Genomic DNA, 16802 nt, shown 5'->3' on the forward strand with positions numbered 1-16802 from the left:
CCCCCAATTTCCCCCTTTTCCCCAAACCTCCCCCAATTTTCCCCAAATTTTCCCTAATTTTCTCCCTTCCCCCCCAAATTTTCCCAAATTCCCCCCAATTTCCCCCAGTTTTTCCCAATTTTCCCCCAATTTTCCCCATTTCCGTGTTTTGAGGCCTCTCTGATCCTCAAACCCCAAAATTCCCTTTTTTTCCTGGCCTTGAAAGGTGAAATTTTTTTGGGGATTTCTCCAAGGGTTTTTTTTGGGATGGGAAAGGAAAGAATTGAGGATTGAGGGAAATTCCAACACCCAAAAAAAGAGATTTTTTTTTTTTTTTCCACTGAGAATTCAAAATTTTCCTATTCCCATGTTTAGAACCCGGAAAACCCCTGGGAAAAAAAAAAAGGAAATAAAAGGAAAATAAATATTTTTGGGATTTTTTTTTTTTATATCTATATTTTCCTTTTTCCCCCCAATCCACTCATAAAGCAAACAAAGGAAATTTGGGAAAATTCCAGAAAAGCAGAAAAAGAGCCTGGGGATTGCTGGGAGAGGCGCTGGGGTTGCTTTGTTTGAAATTGGGAACAATTTAAGGGAATTTTGGGAAGAGTTTAAGGGGATTCAATTCCAGGGAAACTCAAAAATCCACCTGGAACAAGAAACAGGCCGGAATTATAATTATGAATTTATAAATAGGTAAATATATTTAAATATAAATATATAAAATATCTAGAGAATATATATTTATAGAAATATAAAAATATATAAATTTGCAAATTATACATTTATAAAAATATATAAATGTATGAGTATATAAATATATAAGTATATGAATATATTAATATATAAATAAAATATATAACTATATAAAGTTACAAAATAGAAAAGGATTAAAAAATATAAAATTATCTTAAAATACAAATAGATAACTATACATATAAGTATCTATATATAAACATATAAATAAATAAATAAATAAATATAACTGAATATATAAAAATGGGATTTCTTTTAACCCTGGCTCCTCTGTGCAGCCAGGGGGTTTGGAATGGATTTTGGGCCATTTTGGGATGAATTTTGTGTAATTTTGGGTCGTTTTGAGGTGAATTTTGGGTCATTATGAGATGAATTCTGGGGACGAATTTTGGGTCATTTTGGGATGAATTTTGGGTGCTTTTGCGATGGTTTTAGGATGAATTTTTTGGGTTTGGGGGGGTTTGGGATGAATTTTGGATTTTTGAGGACGTTTGGGATGAAATCTGGGTGGTTTGGGGATGAGGTTTTGGGGCTTTTGAGGTAAATTTTCGGGTTTCACGATCAGGAAATGCCCCCTGCATTCCCAAGGAGGGAAAATCCGGCGGGGAGAGGGAAAAAGGAGAAAGGGGAAGAGAGGGGAGGAAGATCCACAAGGCAGGGGAGAAAACAAACCTGGGAGAGAGGAAAAAATGGAGCAAAAATCCTCAAAAAATGGAGAAAAAGGGGGAAAAAATCGCAATTTTGGCCCCGCCGTGTCCCTGTTTCCATCCCGGTGGGCAGGAGGAAGGGCCGGGCTGCGAATCTCTTTCCAGGCAGGATTTTTCTCTCCTCTTGCCACTTTTTAAATTATTTTTTTCCCTTTTTTTCCCCGCCTTCCCCACGTGGATTCCCGCGGCAAAGGAAAACAAGCCAGGAGGATTTTTTTCCCCCTTCTTTTGTCTCGGTTTTAATCCAGCCCAGCCTCCTCCTTCCCATTCATAATTTTCTTTCGTAGCTGGGGGAGAAAAAGGGAAAAAAAAAGGAAAAAAAATAGATTTAAATTAATTTTTTAAATTAATTAAAAAGGGAAAGGGAAAGGAAGGATGGAGGAGACCCGAGCTGATCCCAAGATCTCCATTCCACCTCCCAACAATTCCTATGGATTGAAAATAAATTATAAAAAAATAAAATAAACATAAAGGAAGCGTTCAGCATTGGGGGAGAGATGGGAAAAAAGGGGGAAAAGGAAAAAGAATGGACAAATTCGGCTGGAAAAGGGAAATCTCATTCTGGAAAAGCTGGAAATTCAGCTGTAAGGCCAAAACGTCCAAATGCTGGAAAAACCAAGGACATTGGGCTGTAGGGTCGAAATCTCATTTTGGGAAAAAACAGACTCAGCTCTGGGGCAGAAATCTCCCCATTTCAGCAAACCAAGGAAATTCCATTTAAGGCTGAATTCCCCCCAGTCTGCCAAACCAAGGAAATTCCTTTGAAGGCCAAATTTCCCCCATTTTGGCAAACCAGGAAATTCCCTTTAAGGCCAAATCCCCCATTTCAATAAACCCCGGGATCCCCCATCCCAGACTCCCCCGTTTCAATAAACCCAGGGATCCCCCATCCCAGACTCCCCTGTTTCATGAACCCAGGGATCCCCCATCCCAGACTCCCCCATTTCAATAAACCCCGGGATCCCCCATCCCAGACTCCCGGTTCCGGCCGCTCCACGCGGGCTCGGGGGCGGCCGCCGCGTTCCTTTGTGGGGTTTCTTTGTTCCTTCGCCCCTTCCCCGCCCGCGCCCGGCCCCAGGAGCAAATCAGCGGCGTTTGCATATTCAGAGCAGGTGGGGGCCCAGATGCGGAGGAAATTAGCCGCCCTAATCACCCTCGAGAGGAGCTGCGCGGTAATTGCGGCTCAGCGTGTGCGCCACGCTTCTCCCCGCGATTAGGCCGAGCTCAGCTGAGCTGGAGACGAGGCCGGGCCCAGCTCAGCTCCCCGGAGGTTCCCCAGGGGGTTTTGGGGCATCGGGGAGGGTCCTGGCTCGTCCCCGTGGGTTTTTTTAGGGTTTTTTGGGGTTTTTTGGGTTTTTTCCCGGCTGGTTTGAGGCGGTGCCCGAGCGCCGTCGCCCCGTGCTGGAAGGCGCGGTTCCCGCCCGGGTTTGTCCGGGTGTTTCCGGAACGTTCCGTGTCCCGCCCCGAGTCCCTGCCCCGCACGGGCAGCGCACGGAGCCTCCGACAGGAGCTCAGCTTTCCCAGCTCTTCCCCAAAACCCCGAGGTTTGGCCTCCCAGCCCCTCCCATCCCGCCCACTGCTTCCAGGGGCGCCTTGTCACCCTGGGAAGGGCGGGAGGGGACACCGGGGACATTCGGGAGGTGACACCGGGGACATTCTGGGAGGGTGCACTGGGGACATTCCAGCACTGGTGACATTCAGGATCCGGGTGCGGCGGGCACCGCTGTGGGGCCGTGCCAGGCAGCGCTTCCCTGGAGGAGGCCCAGGAATGGGAATGGGAATGAGGGGGAAATGGAATGGGATTGGGAACGGGAATGGGAACGGGAATGGGGAACAGAAGGAGAATGGGAATGGAAGGGAAATGGGACTGGGATCGGGAATGGGAATGGGGTTTGGAATGGGATTGGGGTTGGGAATGGGAACGGGAATGGGATTGGGATTGGGAATGAAAGGGAAATGGGAATGAGATCGGGAATGGGAACGGGGATTCGAACGGGGATGGAATGGGAATGGGAAAGGGAGCAGGAAGGGAGTGGGGAAAGGACTGAGAATGGGACCAGGGAAGGGACAGGGACAGGGACAGGGACCAGGAAGAGCCGGCGGAGCTGCGGGAGGCTCCCGGGAGCAGTCACCCCTCGGGAAGAGGCTGGCCAAGCTCGGCTGGATGCCCCAGGCGCTTTCCCGCCGAGGAAGAGGAGAGAAACCCGGGATCTCCCTCTTGGAAAAGCCGGGAAGCGGCTCCTGGTCCTCCTCCTCCTCCTCCTCCTCCCGTGCGTGGGGTGCTTGGGGTCAGGAGACAAAATTCCCACCCAGCCCAGAGGAAAATCCCGGAATCCAGTCCCAGTCCCAGCCCCAGCCCCAGCCCCCGACCAAGTTCCAATACTTTTTCTGGGAAAAAAACCAAAAAGGGAAAAGTGCCATAATCTCTTCACCTGTTCGGTTTTAAATTGGTGTTTTTTTGGGACAAATAAATGAGGGAAAAAAAAAAAGTGAAAAGTGGGATAATCGTCCCACCTGTTTGCTTTTAAACTGGGGGGGAATTGGGGAAATAAAAGGGGGAAAAAAGGGGGGAAAGAGGGAAAAAATAGAAAATAAGGAACCCCCCCCACACTTGTTCACTTTTAAATTTGGGGGGTGGTGGGAAAGTAAAAGGGAAAAACTAGGGGGGAAAAGGGGAAAATAGAGAACCCCCCCCCCCACCTGTTGGCTTTTGAATCGCTTTTTTGGTGAAAAAATGGGGGAAAAAACCCCAGGATGGGAAAACCCCCCCAGGCCGGGGAAAGGCCGCGGCAGCCCCGAGGAGCAGCTGGAAATGCCATAAATCCCGCGGGGGCCGGGCGGGCACCGCCGGCCCCATAAATATCCCGGGAGGGGACAAAGCCCCCATTGAGCCCCGGCAGCTGCGCGGGACGGCCGCGGGTCAAGGGCAGCGCGGCTCCGGCCCGGATTTCCCCTCCGCCATCAGAGCCTCCTCTTCGCCCCTCGCGCTGCCGAAAATATCCCCTGATTTCGGGATTTTATAGTCAAAGTTTAGGGAGAGTGGTGGGGTGAAGGGTGATGGAGGGGCATGGAGCCCAAAATGCCTTTAAAATTTATTTTATTTTATTTTATTTTATTTTATTTTATTTTATTTTATTTTATTTTATTTTATTTTATTTTATTCTATTCTATTCTATTCTATTCTATTCTATTCTATTCTATTTTTAAAATTAAAATATTTTATTTTATTTTATTTCATTGTTACTTTATTTGAATTAATTTTATTTCAATTAATCTTATTTTTATTTTATTTTATTTTATTTTATTTTTATTATTTATGTATTTCTATTATATTTCTATTTATTCTATTTATTTTAATTTCATTCAATTATTATCATATTTTATTTACCTATTCTATTGTATCCCCTTTATGTATCCATTTTATTTATTTATTTATCTCATTATTTATTTATTTATTTGCTTACTCCATTGTATTTTATTTCTGTATTTTTTATTTGCTTATTCCATTGTATTTTATTTCTGTATTCATTTTATTAATTTTTATTTATTTTTAGTTATTATTTATTTAACTATTTGCTTATCCTCCTGCATTTTCTTTATGTATCCATTTTATTTATTTATGTACCTATTTAATTTGAATATTTATTTAAATATTTAAATATTTGTTTATTTCTATTATTTACACTTTATTTATTTAACACCAAAGAAAATTCAGTTTATGGCTCGGCTCCCCCTGTGCCCACCCCCCGCTCTCCAATTCCAGCAATTTTTCCCCCCTGGATGAAAACCAGAAACTTTTCTCCCCCAGAATTTGGGATTTTTGCTCTCTCCATCCAGATTTCCTGCAGAGCCAGGGAAGCCCCGCGGAACCTTCCAGAAACCTCCAGCTCCTCCCGCCTGGGAACTTCGGGGCCTCCCGGCCCGGCTTCCCCTGGGAGAAGGAAATAATTCCGGGATATCCCAGAACATCCCAGGGAGTTCCCCAAAAACGGGATAATCCCTGAGAATGGTTTTTTGGGATAATCCCCAAACCTCGGGATTTCCAGGGCTCCCGGCTGCTTCAAAGGCTCCAAATTGCTGCAAATTCTCCACTTTTCCACATTTTTGGGGTTTACCATCCCCAGCAGAGGAGCTGCCCCGGGAGCGCTCTGAACCGGGGCTCCGGCAGAAAACCCCAACGGGAAGGATTTCATTTCAGTTTCAAAAATAAAAATTAATGAAAACCCCCAGATTTCCTGAGCTCCAGGAAGCGCCCGAGAATTGGGTTTAATTCTCATTTTCCCCGTTTTTCGTGGATAAAATTCCACATGGGAGCCATGGTGGGATCAGGTCCAGACCCTCCTCGGGGATCCTCCCAAAATTCCCATTTTTCACCCCAAATCTGCTTTTTTTTGTGTGTGTGGTTGGGTTTTCCCATCTCCACCTCTCTGGGAAAATACAGAAAATTCCTTTTTTTGATTTTTTGTTGTTGTTTTTCTGCAGTGGGAGCGAATCCTCACAGCCCTGAAGGCGCCTCCAAACCTCCCAAATTTGACCCAAAAATTAAAAATTTGTTGCTCTGCTTCTTTCTGAGTGTTCCCCATCCCAGATTTCTTTACCTGAATCCCAAATCCTGAGCAGAATGGGTGGAAAAAAACCCCCAAAAATATCATTTCTCGTGCTGTCTAATAGGGGAAATTTTAATTTTTCTTCTGGAAAAGCTGGAAAGCCTCGTGGTTTTGGCAGTTCCTGGGATTTCCAAACGTTGGGGTTTTTTTCCGCCCTTGGATGTTGCTGTTTTGGGGGAAATGGGACGGGAGGACGAGCAGAATTTGGGGCCATTTCTGTCCCCCCTCGTTCCCCAAATCCCTCTTTCCGTGCCCAAATTGGGGATTTTTGGCTGAGCATCCGCGGGGTGGAAATTCCCTTTATGCTCCCAAATTTCTCTCATTAATGCGATTTTTGGGGGCGATTCTTGGGAGGTTTTTGGGGGAATTTGGGAATTTTGGGTTTCCAGCCTTGGGATCAGAGATTTATTTTATTATTATTTTTTGGGGATTTTTTGGGGTGATTCTTGGGAAGTTTTTGGGGGAATTTTGGGTTTCCAACCTCGAGAGCAGAGATCTGGGAGGGTCGGGATGGCTCCAGACATTCCCAAAGCTGGGGAGGAAGGGATGAAGGGCGGATGGAGCCCCCTCCTCCTCCTCCTCCTCCTCCTCCTCCTCCTCCTCCTCCTCCTCCTCCTCCTCCTCCTCCTGGTTTCCCCTCTCCCATTCCCACGGGCTGCTGGGAAGAGGTGGAATTAATCCCTATGGAAATTTATTTAAATGAATTCCCGCCTGGACACTCAAGCTGTTCCCAGCCCGGCGAGGGGGGAGGGAGCGGAGACCCCCGGGTCCCAAATATCCCGAATTTCCCCCTTTTCCTGGCGCTCTTCCCTGCTGGAGCTGCCGAGTGCTGCCCCAGGTCCGGGGTTTTCCCCAGGGGGGCCTTGCAGAGCAGGGAGGTTCCAGGGGCTCTCCTGGAAAATGGGATTTTTTGGGTTGGTTTCACCCCAAAAACTCCTCGAGCGTTGGTTGCTCCGTGAGGGGAAGATTGAGCGTTTCCAGAAACGAGAAATCCTGGTTTTCCTGCCCAAAATCCCTTGGTTTGTTTGGTAGAATTGGCCTGAAACAGATCCAGCTGTTCCCAGATCAAACAGATCCCAAACAGATCCCAAACAGATCCCAATCAAACAGATCCCAAACAGATCCCAACCAAACATATCCCAACCAAACAGATCCCAATCGAACAGATCCAGCTCTTCCCGTTCCTATTGGGATGGGACAGAGATTTCCTTGGGACGGTGGAGACAGAGTGAGCACCAAAATCCTGGGAATCCTGGGAATCCCTGGGAATCCTGGGAAACCCTGGGAATCTCTGGGAATTCCTGGGAATCCCTGGGGGCATCCTGGGGGCATCCTGGGGGCTGGATGGGGTCAGGAATCCCCCCTGGACCTGAATCCCGAAGATCCCAGGGATCAGGGCTGGGGGAAGCAGCAGGGACCCCAAAACCACACAGGGGACCCTGATTAATTATCCCAGGTGATTAATTAATGAGGGAATTTGGGCTCAGGCCATGCGGGGCTGTGTGAGGGAGAGGCTGGAATAACGCGGGATCGTGTGGGAGAGGGGAACTGGGAACTGGAACTGGGAACTGGGAATTGAACTGGGAACTGGGAATTGGGAACTGGGAGCAGGAACATTCCTGGGGACTGCAAGTGACATCACGTGTGTCCACCCCTGTCCACCCCTGTCCATCCCTGTCCATCCCTGTCCACCCCTGTCCACCCCTGTCCATCCCTGTCCATCCCTGTCCACCCCTGTCCACCCCTGTCCATCCCTGTCCATCCCTGTCCACCCCTGTCCATCCCAGGATGCTGTCCGGGCTCTCGGCTGACCGCACCCCCTGGCCAGGCCATCGTGGCTCCCTCGGGCCACCAGCAGTGACAAGGACATGAGTGCAGCGCTGCCACCGCCCGTCCCCGCTGTCCCCCCCGTCCCCAGGAGACGCCCCCGAGGACGGCGCCCGGTGAGGAATTCCTGGGAAGTGCAGTTGTCACCTGCCCCCTTTCCCGCTGTCCCAAGGTGCCACCAGCCCCTCAAACCCACCCTGACCCCAAATGTCCCTTTGCTGGAATGTCCCCAAGCCGGGACGGGGACAGCGGGGGGCTTTGGGCTGGGGGGGACAGGTCACTCCCCACTCCCGCCTGGCCCCGGGGACTCGTCCTGCTTCTCCCCGGGCTGGCTCGGGGCTCGCCCCGGCGTGTCCCTGTCACGGGTGACCGGAGGGGACATCGTGGGCTCGGGGTGGCCGCGAAGGGCCGGAGGGAGCCGGGGCTGGGCTGGACGCGGCCGGAGCCCGGAATTCCCACCTCGGCCGGGGACGGATCCGTCCTGCCCCAAAGCTGCACCTGCCGAGCCAGGGGGACACACCCGGGCCAGGTGACAGCAGGTGACAGCCCAGGGTGTCTGAGGACACAGAGCCACCGGGGCGGGGGAAGAATTGCCGAGCATTAAAAGGGTCGGGAGCTGTCCCCGCCTGTCCCCGCCTGTCCCCGCCTGTCCCCGTGTCCGAGGGGATTTTGTCCCTTTTCCGTGCAGGATCCCCCAGTCCCTGCGAACCTCCCTGCCCAGGGGGTTCCTGTCCCAAAAATGGGGATTTCCTCTCCCCGCCCCACAGAGGGAGTGAGGGGGGTCCTGGTGGCCCAGAGGGGACAATTCCTGTCCCTTCAGGCTGAAGGGTGGGGACAGCGACAGCGATGTCCCCCCAGCTGAGCCTCAATCCCTTTTCCTCTCCTCATTCCCACCCTGGACCTGGGAACTGGCTCCGAGCCCTCCTCCTTTGGGGTGGCCCTGATGGGGACAGGCTGGGGACAGGTGGGGACAGGCTGGGAAAGGCTGGGGACATGCTGTTGGGACAGGTTGGGGACAGGTTGGGGACAGGCGGGACAGGCTGGGGACAGGGCCAGGTTGCTCCAGCCCCAACAGGTCCCCTCCGAGCCTCATCGCAGCCCCGCAATTCCCGTTTTTTCCATTTTTTAACCCAATTTCAGGCTCCAGCTGGTCTCGGCAGAGTTTGGTGCCTCCAGCTCTGTCCCCTCCGCAGGGCACAGCCCCAAAATGCCACCAAACCTTTCCGGCTGACAAGAGCCAGGACAAACCCCAGCAGGGACATCCCCAAAAATCCCCGATCCCTCCCACCTGCAGGCAGTGAGCCGCGCGTTAAATCAAGGGTGTGGAAAATTAAAAAAAAGTAAAATAAATAAATAAAATCAATGAAGGAGGCAGAGGCAGCCCTCGCAGGGGAAGCGTGGCAGTTTGTTATGCTAACCGAGGGGGGCTCCGCTCGGGGGGACGAGCCGGAGAGGTCTGAAGAGCAAGGAGTTCACAGGCCCTCTCCTTTTGTCATGCTAAAAGTGCAACACAGAAAATATATACAGGCAGCTGCTCGATGGAGCGTGAAACACGAGTGATTTCTCCGCCGGCCCCGGGTAATGCGATGCAGCCCGGACAATGCCCGCCCGCCGCCTTTGTGCGCCGCGGGAAACTTTTATTTTATTTTATTTTATTTTTTTTTCCCCCCTTTCAGGGATGGTGGGGGGGACGAACGGCCGGCGAAAAGGACGGAGAGCTGGGAAGCGCCCCGATCCCAGGACGGAGGAGCGCGGCTGGGCGAGGTCACCGCGGCTGAAATGGAGATGTCGCCGCCGGGAGGGTTTTGGGGACGCTCGGGGACGTTCGGGGAGCCGTGAATCGGCGGTGTCCCGCGGCGGGCGCTCCCTTTGCTGATGCTAATCGCGAGCGGTGGAAAATCGGCGCTCAAAGCCGCCTTTGTGTCCCCGGGGGGCTCGGAGCATCCATCTTCCACCTTCCCCTCGGGGCTCCGCGGCCCGGCCGAGCTGAAAGCGGCGCCCTGGGGGCTCTGCGGCTCCCGGGGCTCCGCGGCCCCTCCGAGGGGCCGAGCCGCCGCTTTGGGCAGCGCCAGCGTCAGATCGGGGGGATCTGGGGGGATCTGGGGGCTCGGGCCGTGGAGGCAGCCAAGGTGATGGAGCAGGAGGCTTCCCTGGGCTCTGGCAGAGGACTGGGTCATCTGGGGGGAATTTGGGGGATTTTGGGGGAATTTGAGGGATTTTTGGCACCGCATCCCAGCGGTGGAGAGGCTGGTGTGAGCGGCACAGGGGGGCTGCCCAGGGGAGGGGTTTTGGGGTGTCACCCCCCCCAAAGGCGGGGACCCCGAGCCCTCGGGGGATGCTCCGGGCGCGGGCGGAAGCGACATCTAGCGGGAAGCGCATCCCGTCGCCAGGGAGATCGATATCCATGGCAACCCCGGCAACCATGGACCAGGGGCACCCCCGGGGCCGCCATGGGCCGGGGCCAGCGCACAGCCCGCGGGGGGGCTGGCACGGGGATGGGGGCGAGGAAACTGGGATTTGGGTGGTGAAACTGGGATTTGGGTGGTGGCACTGGGATGTGGGTCCCGGCACTGGGATGTGGGTCCTGGCACTGGGATGTGGGTCCTGGCCCTGGGATGTGGGTCCTGGCACTGGGATGTGGGTGGTGGACCTGAGATTTCGTGCTGTTCCTCAGGATGCCGCTCTGCTTCGGTTGGTAATAAATTAAATTAATTTCCCCGGGTCCAGTGTGGTTTGTCCGGGTCAGCCGGGGACGGGGAGCGCGGGGGCCGCTTCGGAGGGTCCCTGGCGTTTGCCCAGGGTTGGCCCCGGGCGGGTGTGACTCATTACCGGTATTACCGACACTATCCACATCCCGAGTGGGCTCGGCCCCGCCGGGACTCGAACCGAGCCCAACCGGGACTGGAACCCGGGTCAAACCGGGACTCAAACCCGGGCCCAACCGGGACTGGAACCCGGGCCCAACCGGGACTGGAACCCGGGTCAAACCGGGGCTGGAACCGGGCCCAACCGGGATTCGAACCCGGGTTCCGCCTCTTCCGGGAGGCCCCGCCCGCGGAACCGCGTGCCGCGCAGAGACCGCCCCCTCCCAGAACCGTCCTTTCATTGGACGAAAATCTGCCAATCAATATGAATACAGCTGATGATTGGTCAATGAGAGGGGCGTGCCCGCGGGGGCGTGGCCGCGGGCGGGCTTCCTGCGGGCGCCTTTGCGCTGACCCCCGGCATGGTGGGCGCGGAGCGGGCCGGGAGGGACCGGGGAGAAACCGGGGAGGGACCGGGAGGGACCGGGATGGACCGGGGATAGATCGGGATGGACCGGGGATGGACCGGGGAGGGACCGGGATGGACCGAGATGGACCGGGAGGGACCGGGATGGACCGGGATGGACCGAGATGGACCGGGAGGGACCGGGGAGGGACCGAGAGGGACCGGGGAGAAACCGGGGAGGGACCGGGATGGACCGAGGATAGATCGGGATGGACCGGGGAGGAACCGGGTTGGATCGGGATGGATCGGGGAGAAACCGGGGAGGGACCGGGATGGACCGGGCGTTCTGAGCCGGGGGTGCATGGCCAGGCTGCCCGGGGGGTCCCGGGATTCGGCACGGCCCGGGGGTCCCTGCCCGGGGGCTCCACATCGGGGGCGTCCCAGCAAGTGTCCCCCCGGGGTGTCCCCAGCAGGGACGGAGCCGGGCACAGCCCCCTGCCCGGCTCTGCGGGGGCGTCCCCGTGTCCCCCCGGCCGCGGTGACCCCGGCTGTCCCCTGGCAGGCGGTGATGGGCGTGCAGGTGGTGGTGACCCTGCTGGCCGCCAGCCTGATGCAGAAGATGGCCCCGCACTGCTCCTTCGCCCGCTGGCTGCTGTGCAACGGCAGGTACGGCTCTGCCCCGTCCCCGCGGCCGCTGGGGACGCGCGGCGCCTGTCACCGCCCTGTCACCGCCCTGTCCCCGCAGCCTGTACCGCTACAAGCACCCCTCGGACGAGGAGCTCTGCGCCCTGGCCGGGAAGCAGCGCCCCAGGAGCAGGAGGGACAGGTCGGCGTCACCGGGGGGCTGGCAGCGGGGAACGCTCGGGCCGGGGAGGGGACACGGGGGACGAGCCAGCCGCTGGGTTCCCCGCAGGAGGGCCACCGGGGCGGCAGAGGAGAAGCCGCTGTCGGTGCCGCGCGACATCGACCTGCAGCTGGACACCAGCCCCATCACGGCCGTGGACGCGCTGGGTAACGCCCTGGGGACGCTGCGGGGTGTCCCCGGTGTCGGGGGGTGTCCCCAGCACGGGGGGTGTCCCCAGCACCGTGATGTGCTCCCAGCATGGTGACAGACGTGTCCCCAGTGTGGTGATGTGTCCCCAGCCCTGTGCCGTGTCCCCAGCCCTGTGCCGTGTCCCCAGCACGGTGCCAGCTGTGTCCCCAGCCCTGTGCCAGCCGTGTCCCCAGCCCTGTGCCGTGTCCCCAGCCCTGTGCCGTGTCCCCAGCCCTGTGCCGTGTCCCCAGCGCGGTGGCAGCCGTGTCCCCAGCCCTGTGCCATGTCCCCAGCCCTGTGCCGTGTCCCCAGCCCTGTGCCAGCCGTGTCCCCAGCCCCGTGCCGTGTCCCCACGCCCGCAGTGCTGCGCTATTTCCTGGAGTACCAGTGGTTCGTGGATTTCTCCGTCTACGCCGGCGCCGTCTACGTCTTCAGCGAGGGCTACTTCTGCCTGGTGAGCCCCGCCAGGGAGACCAACCTGGGCGTGCTCTGGTGCCTGCTCACCGTCCTGTTCTCCGTGTATCCTCGGCTCCTGGGCGGGCACAGAAGGGAGCTCGCCACCGTCATTCTCCCTCCCAGCTGAGGGGTAAAACTGCATTTTGGGGATTATTCGTGACGAATTCTGCAGGTGCCCCGCAGAGGAGCTGGCGGTGGTGTTGTGGTGATGTTTCAGGGGTGAGCAGGGGGTTGGGGGGTCCCCAAGTGTCCCCGGTTTCCTTGACAGCCGTCCCCAACCCCCAGCAAGGTTTTCTTCACGGTGATGCGTCACTATTTCCGCTCGGAGGAGGGCGGCGAGCGCTCCGTGTGCCTCACCTCCGCCTTCTTCTTCCTCCTGCTCGCCATGCTGGCCCTGGTGGTGCGCGAGGACTACCTGGAGTTCGGCCTGGAGGCCGGTGGGTGACGGGGACGGGCGCTGGGGACCCCACTCGGGGGGTCACTCCAGTCCCGGGGGTCACTCCAGTCCCGGGGGTCACTCCACATCCCCAGGGGTCACTTCTCACTCCTGGGGGTCACTCCACACTCATGGTGGTCACTCCCCCATTGGTCACTCCCTGGTCACTCCCTGGTCACTCCGCAGGGCTGGCCGGAGTCTCCTCTAACCTGGAGCCCATCCTGAAGCCGCGGGGCTGGGAGTGGACGTGAGTCGGTGCCGGGGGGACCAAACCCCTTTTTGGGGACAGTTTTGGGCGATTTGGGGCCACCAGCCCCTCCGTGTCCCCCGTGTGTCCCCCGTGTGTCCCCAGGCTGCCGCTGGCCAGGCTGGCCTTCAAGCTGGGGCTGGTGGCCCTGAGCTCCTTCCTGGGCGCCTGCCTGACCTTCCCGGGGCTGCGCCTGGCTCAGACGCACCGCGACGCGCTCGGCATGGCGGCCGGCCGGCCCCTGACGCAGTTGGGTGACGCTGGGGACACCTGGGGACAGCGGGGACAGCCGATAATACCTGGGGGGACACCTGGGGACAGCGGGGACAGCCGATAATACCTGGGGGACACCTGGGGACAGCGGGGACAGCGGGGACAGCCGATAATACCTGGGGGGACACCTGGGGACAGCGGGGGACACCTGGGGACACCCGGGACAGCGGGGATAGCCGATAATACCTGGGGGGACACCTGGGGGGACACCTGGGGACACCTGGGGATACCTGGGGACCACAGGGGGGACAGCTGGGGCAAGCTGGGGCACTGCTGGGGGTACCTGGGGACAATGGGGGACACCTGGGGGGGACAGTGGGAAGGACAGCAGGGGACACCTGGGGACAATGGGGGACACCTGGGGAGGGAGGGAGGGCTGGGTGCCCGGACCCCCCAAGCTCTGTGGGAGGTTTGGGGTGGGAGGGGAAGGGGCAGGGGACTGTGGGGTGTCTGTGGGGTTGGTGACAGTCCCTGGCAGGGTCCTGCTGCACGTGGGCTCTCTGGGGTCTCTCTGGGGTCTCTGTGGGGTTGGTGACAGTCCCTGGCAGGGTCCTGCTGCACGTGGGCTTCGTGGCCCCCGTGCTGGTGGTGCTGCTCTGGGTCCGGCCCCTGTCCCGGGATTTCCTGCTCCAGGCCCCGCTGGGCAAGCAGAGGGTGCAGATGTGAGTGGCACAGCTGGGGGACATCCCCCGCTGACCCTGGTGACCCCCTGTGTGACCCCAGGGACCCCCTGTGTGACAGTGTCCCCACAATAACCCCTTGTGACACCCACTGTCCCCCCAATGTCCCCTGTGACCTGTCATGACCCTCAGTGACCCCTGTGACACCCACTGTCCCCCCAATGTCCCCTGTGACACCCAATGCCCCCAGTAGCTCCTCAGTGTCCCCTGTGACCCTCTGTGTCCCCTTGTCCCCTCTGGATCAGGGGTTCCTGTCCCCAGCCCTGTGTCCCCTGTCCCCAGCCCTGTCCCCAGCCCGGTGCCATCCCCGGTGCCATCCCCGGTGTCGCCTGTCCCCGCAGCCTGTCGGACGCGTCCTTTGACACGCTGCGCCTCTGGGCCATCGTGGCGCTGTCGCTGCTGCGGCTGCTGGGGACGCGCCACCACCTGCAGGCGTACCTGGCGCTGGCCGAGCGCTGGGTGCGCCGCATGCGGCGGGAGGCGGGGCGGATCCCGGCCCGGGAGATCCAGCAGAAGGTGCCCGGGAGCGGGAATGGGGACGGGAATGGGAGCGGGGATGGGAATGGGAATGGGGACGGGAATGGGAATGGGAACGGGGACAGGAATGGCAATGGGAACGGGAACGGGGACAGGAATGGCAATGGCAATGGCAATGGCAATGGGAATGGGAATGGGAATGGGAATGGGAACAGGAAAGGGAATGGGAACAGGAATGGGAACGGGAATGGGAATGGGAATAGAATCGGGAACGGGAATGGGAACAGGAATGGGAACGGGAATGGGATCGGGATCGGGAATGGGATCAATATTGGGAACGAGAACGGGAATGGGAATGGGACTGGGATCAGGACCAGGATTGGGGTTGGGACTGCAATCAGCATTGGGATTCGCGTTGAGGATTCCCAGAATTCCCGCTGGTCATTCCCGGATTCCTGCTGGGGATTCCTGCATTCCCGCTGATCATTCCCATCTCCCGGATTCCCGCTGAGCGTTCCGGGTTCCCGCAGATCACCAGGATTTACTGCTACGTGTCCGTGGTGAGCCTGCAGTACCTGGGCCCCGTGATCCTGACGCTGCACTGCGCCCTGCTGCTCAAGACGCTGGGTGAGGAGGGGCTGGGGGCTCGGGGGGCTTTGGGGTGGCAGGAGGCCACCAGCACCCCGACTGTCCCCAGCTGTCACAGCCCCCAGCTCAGGACCTCCCACGGTTCTGTCCTGGTTTGCTGTGGGGACAAACTCGGTGCTGGGACTGTGCCACAGCAGGGCTGGGGCTTGGGGACACCCTAGACCTGTCCCCTGTGTCCCACAGGGACCCCCAGACCTGTCCCTTGTCCCACGGGGACCCGTCCAGACCTGTCCCCTTTGTCCCTGAGGGATTCCCCCACATCTGTCCCGCAGGGACCCCCAGACCCGGCCCACAGAGACCCCAAAACCTGAACCCTGTGTCCCTCAGAGACCCCCGAGCTGTCCCCTGTGTCCCTCAGAGACCCCCCGAGCTGTCCCCTGTGTCCCTCAGAGACCCCCCCGAGCTGTCCCCTGTGTCCCGCAGGTCACCACTCCTGGGGGCTGTACCCCGTGTCCCCCGCCGTGTCCCCAGCAGCGCCGGTGGCCCCGCCACGCCCCGAGGGTGACAGTGACAGGGACGTGCAGGCGGTGGTGCAGGAGATCTCGGGGGTCCTGGGCTGCATCTTCACCCCCCCCTTCTTCCGAGGACTCTTCTCCTTCCTCACCTGGTGGGTGGCCACCTGCCAGGTTGTCACCAGCCTCTTCGGCCTCTACTTCCACCAGTACCTGGCAGCGTCCTGACTGGGAGGGACTGGGAGGGACTGGAGGGACTGGAGGGACTGGAGGGACTGGAGGGACTGTCCCTTGCTGCCTTGCCTGGTTGTGCCACTTTGAGGACACACTTTGGGGACATTGGTGCCACCAGGACGGGTTTTGTGTCACCACCGCTGTGCCTGCCCCTCGTGGGGACGCTCCAGTGCTGCCTTTTCTTGGAGGGCAGCGGCTCCTGGCATGCTGGGGACACGGTGGGGACCTCCGGGAGTGGCACCTGGAGCGGCCAGCAGAGATTTTGGGGTTTTTGTAGGGTCTCTGCACCCCCGCGTGACCCCTCGGGCCCAGCAGCCTCAGGGGTGGCTGCTTCACAATAAACAAGTGACACCAGTGTCGTTGTCACCCAAAAGCTCCTCTTGGTGTCCCCAACCCCCCTGGGCAGGTCCCACAGTGCTCCCACCTGCGAGGAGCAGACCTCAGCTCACCTGTCCCTGTCCCTGGGGTCCCCGGGGCTGTGGCACAGGGGTGGGGATGGGGCGGGGGTCCCTTCCCTGTCCCTGGGGTCCCCGGGGCTGGTGGCACAGGGGTGGGGACAGGGTGGGGGTCCCTGCGAGCCGCGCTGTCCCGCGGGGTGGGGGCTGCTGCCGCTGCGTGTAACGGGATTAGCAGGGCCGGGGCGCTGATCCTGTTTGATGGCCTTGTAATGGGCTTAATTCCCTCTCGCCGAGGCCCGGGAGCAGCGCTGGGCCGGGGTTAACTGGGCTAATCCAGCTCCTCCTCCTCCTGCTGCTGCTGCTTCCCAGGAATCCTCGCCGT

At 57.8% G+C, this 16802-nt stretch overlaps 2 protein-coding genes across 10 annotated transcripts in view; both read left to right on the top strand.

The window, feature by feature from the left end:
* The window catches only part of LOC119712636 (translation initiation factor IF-2-like), a 38547-nt gene extending 28583 nt beyond the window's left edge, over nt 1-9964 (top strand). For 3 of the 9 annotated variants that reach the window (XM_038164121.1, XM_038164126.1, XM_038164127.1), the window contains one exon: nt 5280-6099. In XM_038164121.1, the coding sequence (XP_038020049.1) occupies nt 5280-5439 (160 nt within the window). In that variant the 3' untranslated portion in view covers nt 5440-6099. Of the gene's footprint in view, nt 1-5279; nt 6106-7836; nt 7993-9552 lie in introns of those variants that run through there. The other 6 variants (XR_005259852.1, XR_005259853.1, XM_038164128.1 and 3 more) reach the window with 5 other exon arrangements.
* A 1090-nt stretch (nt 9965-11054) lies between these two features.
* TMEM161A (transmembrane protein 161A) lies at nt 11055-16398 on the top strand. The gene is made up of 12 exons (XM_038163801.1): nt 11055-11105; nt 11649-11752; nt 11832-11912; nt 12000-12097; nt 12482-12638; nt 12861-13012; nt 13198-13258; nt 13364-13507; nt 14080-14193; nt 14553-14727; nt 15219-15315; nt 15760-16398. Exons 1-12 carry the CDS (start codon nt 11103-11105, stop codon nt 16014-16016), a joined length of 1443 nt encoding a protein of 480 aa, XP_038019729.1. The 5' UTR covers nt 11055-11102; the 3' UTR covers nt 16017-16398.
* The last annotated feature ends 404 nt before the right edge of the window (nt 16399-16802 follow it).

Source organism: Motacilla alba, chromosome 28, assembly GCF_015832195.1.
Source record: "Motacilla alba alba isolate MOTALB_02 chromosome 28, Motacilla_alba_V1.0_pri, whole genome shotgun sequence".
Taxonomy (NCBI): Eukaryota; Metazoa; Chordata; class Aves; order Passeriformes; family Motacillidae; genus Motacilla; species Motacilla alba.

Bases quoted from the DNA above. Each gene is read 5' to 3' on its own strand.
- TMEM161A (XM_038163801.1), top strand. The intron at 13,013-13,197 runs GTGGGTGACGGG...GTCACTCCGCAG, and splicing joins GGAGTTCGGCCTGGAGGCCG to GGCTGGCCGGAGTCTCCTCT. The intron at 13,508-14,079 runs GTTGGGTGACGC...AGTCCCTGGCAG, and splicing joins GCCGGCCGGCCCCTGACGCA to GGTCCTGCTGCACGTGGGCT.